Source organism: Rhamphochromis longiceps, unplaced genomic scaffold, assembly GCF_057381845.1.
Source record: "Rhamphochromis longiceps isolate RC_006_pf unplaced genomic scaffold, R_longiceps_female_GT1.1 unmapped_scaffold_4, whole genome shotgun sequence".
NCBI lineage: Eukaryota > Metazoa > Chordata > Actinopteri > Cichliformes > Cichlidae > Rhamphochromis > Rhamphochromis longiceps.
In genome coordinates, this window is record NW_028187224.1 from 2,475,438 (window position 1) to 2,479,078 (window position 3,641).

The window sequence follows — 3,641 nt, forward strand, 5'->3', positions numbered from 1 at the left end:
TTAACATGTAGATGTTGGACCAAAGTGAAGCTTTTTGATGTGACAGCAGGAATGTGAAGTGTAACTCTGAGCTGTAGGAAATGAAACTAAACGCACTTTTTCTCCTTTATTTATAGGAAAGTGTAGGAGAGCAACAGATGAACAAGCGTTACTGTAACAGGAAACATCAGAGGACCTGTATGTTCATCATCATCACTGTTTCCTTGTTCTGTCACAAACACACACTTCCTGCTCTCTCTCTGATGGATCTGATTGGCTGTTTCATTCACAGGAGGTCAGGGCGTCACACAAACAGCTTTAACTGCACAACGACACACTTTAAATCATCTGCAGACAAACCTGTGTGTTTGATTTATGAAGAAATAATAAAGACGTGTGTACAGCTGTCCATGAAGCAGCTTCTCACACAAACTCTGACACTTCAGCCACTTTAATTCCTGCAAAGCTGCGTAATAAAGAGCTGTGACTGCTATGAGCTGCTGATGATGACTGCATGAAGCTCTCAGCTGAAGCTTCTTTCATTTATTTTAATGTTAATGTCGCCTTTTTAAGTCTGTGTGAGGATTTTAATGACACACATTAAAGGAGCTTCTTTGATTAGAACCAAATTCATGTTGATTTTCAGCCTGAAATGATAAAAACTTTAATAATTCTGTTTATAATCATCAACCTGGAGACTAATGAAAAGTATAATAGTGAAAAAAAGCCTTTATTATTTGAGTAATGCCTGAATCTGCTCAGAGACAACACAGAGGTGTTGATGACAGTTTGACATTAACTGAATTAAAAACTAGGGCTGTCAAATGATTAAAATTTTTAATCAGATTAATCACAGCCTAAAAATCAATTAATCATGATTAATTGCAACTCGAAATATGACCAAAATGTGTGCAAACATACGGACAGATAGCGGATTTTTACACACTTGTTAGTGTTATTTAATGCTAAGACCACGCTGAGTGGCCTGCGTTCACTCAGCGTGGTCTGACGTAGGCTGGGTGTTGTGCTGGAAGCGAATTAATCACAGCCTAAAAATTGATTAATCGCAACTCGAAATATATGTGTGTAAAAATCGGGACAGATAGTGGTTTTTAACACACTTGTTTGTTTTATTTATTATTAATTGTGAGTACAAACAGTACAAGCAGAACAGGGCTTCAAATAATTGTGAGGGATTTTTACTGAATGTTTTCCACCCGTTTAAATCTAGCACATTGTTTTATCCATATACATCTTCAAGTTCACAGAACATAGGCCTAATTCAACAGGCAAAATAGAAAAAATCTCCAATCATCCTTTTGGGTAAGGTAGATTAGTGCAAAAAAATATGAACAACAGTGAAAAGTATTGTTTAAATCACATTCAACCATAGAACAAGCTCTAAACACACGGTCCTCTGGTCTACTCATCCTTCAGCCAGTTGCTGAGACAAACCAACTTGTCCACGTTCTCTGAGTGCAGAGCAGACCTCTTCTTGTTCACAATGTGCCCTGCTACAGAGAACAGCCTCTCACAGGGCACTGTGGAGGCAGGAGTGGCCAGGTATCTGCGAGCAAGGCGGGCCAGCTGGCTGTGGGCTCCTGCATGAGCTGCCCACCACTGTAAGGGACAGTCCTCTAAGGCAGTGCAGGGCTCTGCTCTGTAGCGCTGTATGGCTCTGTCCTGCTGTACCTCCTCCTCTGACTCAGAGTCAGAGTCCATCTGCAGCAGGCTCAGCCTCTTCTTGGCTGGACCTTCTTCTGCAGTGTGTGATCTTCTAGGAGAGTCTTCATGCAGCATGCCTGCCAGTGTGGTCCACACTGCTTCTCTGTCAGTCTTGGGCACACTGCGTAGGTCTTTAAAACGTGGGTCCAGTGCAGTTGCGATCTGGAGCCATGCATAGTTGGTATGTTCCTGGCGGGAAGCAAGGTCTTCCTTAAACTTCTCTTTAAACCTCACCACATATGCAGGGTCCTCATCAGTTACTTCCATGACACGGCGCAGGTGGCAGAAGGCTGGTAGAACTACAGAGCAGGAGACGTAGGCCTCTCCTCCCAGCAGTTCAGTCACATATCTGCAGTGGAATACACACACACACACACACACACACACACACACACACACACACACACACACACACACACACACACACACACACACACACAGATAAGACAGCAAATTAAAAAAAGCTTTTTATTACTAGGTATTAAGACATTTTCATAATAACAAAACTGATTTAAGATGTATGTTTGATACATTTAATCTAAACCTACAATTATGGTCACAATGACAGGCTCACCTGCAGGGCTCTAGAAGTGTCTCCAGTCTCTGAAGTTTGTCCCACTCTGGAGGCGTCAGGAGGACAAGTTTATGCTTTTGTTTATCCAGAGTCGCGGTTACTGCAGTTTGGTTGCGGATCAAGCGCTTCACCATCTCCAGCGTGGAGTTCCAGCGCGTAGGCACGTCCTGGGCCAACGGCTCCTGCTTGCGCCCCAGTGACACCTGCTCTGCGTTCAGCTCTGCTGTGTTTGCTGGGCTGTGCTTAAAATGGCCAACAATTTTGCGGCATTTGGCCAGCGCAGTGACAAAGCCACTGTCTGCGAGACTCACTGTGATGCATCTCTGTAGAATGTGCGCGGTACACGGCATGTGATTGAATGGCATGATGCGAGCCGCAGCGATCATATTGCGCGCACTGTCCGTGCCTACTGTTGTCACCTTCTCCTCAATTCTCCACCTGCGAGCAACAGTCTGGAACTGCTCTGCACAAGCCTCCGCAAAGTGCCGCTCTTCCGTTTTCATTATAGTCAGCGCAAAGGATGTCAGACCCCAGGCTTCAGTGATTAAATGCGCAGTAACTCCCAGGTAATTGTTATTACTCAATGATGTCCAGTGGTCTCCTGTCAGAGCCACGCATTCTGTGTGAACTAAAGCCTCTTCTTTTTTCTTTTTCTCCGTTTCATACAGTTCGTGGATTCGAATTGTTATTGTGCTTCTCGCTGGGGGCTTGTAGGACGCGTCCTGAGATGCAACCTTTAAAACATCTGCAAAGCCCTTGTCCTCCACAATGCTTAGCGGTCTGCAGTCCTTTGCTATCCATTTGGCTATATTGTCGGTCAGTTTGTCCAAAGAAGACTTACCGAGTGGCCTGCGTTCACTAAGAGTGGTCTGACGCAGGCCGGGTGAAGCTGCTGCCCCGACAAACGCGTGTTTGGCATTAAGGTGGTATTTTAAGGTAGAATTTGAACGGTGAAATTGAAACTCTTTACTACAGTGAGTGCAAATTACAACGCGTTTGTTTATTGTCCCATCTATGTTCTTCTTGTATTTGAATTCCCCATCCAGAAGGCCATCCTGTTCCTGCTTCTCCATTTTCAGTGGACAAACATCTTGAGAAAGTTGAGGGTAAACAGGAATGTTTCCTCTGGATGAGTCCGACTCTACCAGAGGAAAAGGGGAAAGATGCAGAGAAGACAGCGCGAATGTATGTATGTAAACAAATCAAGTGGAATTATGGGAGCGACTTTTTTTTTTTTTTTTATCTGCGTGTTGCGCTAAATAGTTAAATATTCTAACGTAATTAATTCCAAAATTTAATTATCGCAATTAACGCGTTAATTTCGACAGCTATATTAAAAACAAAGTGCTCTTATTGTGAAAAT

General features: G+C 43.6%; 1 protein-coding gene across 1 annotated transcript; it reads right to left on the reverse strand.

The window, feature by feature from the left end:
* Positions 1-1,079: 1,079 nt before the first annotated feature.
* On the reverse strand, positions 1,080-3,351 carry LOC146640678 (E3 SUMO-protein ligase ZBED1-like). The gene is made up of 2 exons (XM_085399977.1): positions 2,279-3,351; positions 1,080-2,053 (listed from the first exon to the last, which is right to left on the reverse strand). Exons 1-2 carry the CDS (start codon positions 3,349-3,351, stop codon positions 1,402-1,404), a joined length of 1,725 nt encoding a protein of 574 aa, XP_085256103.1. The 3' UTR covers positions 1,080-1,401.
* Positions 3,352-3,641: the final 290 nt, after the last annotated feature.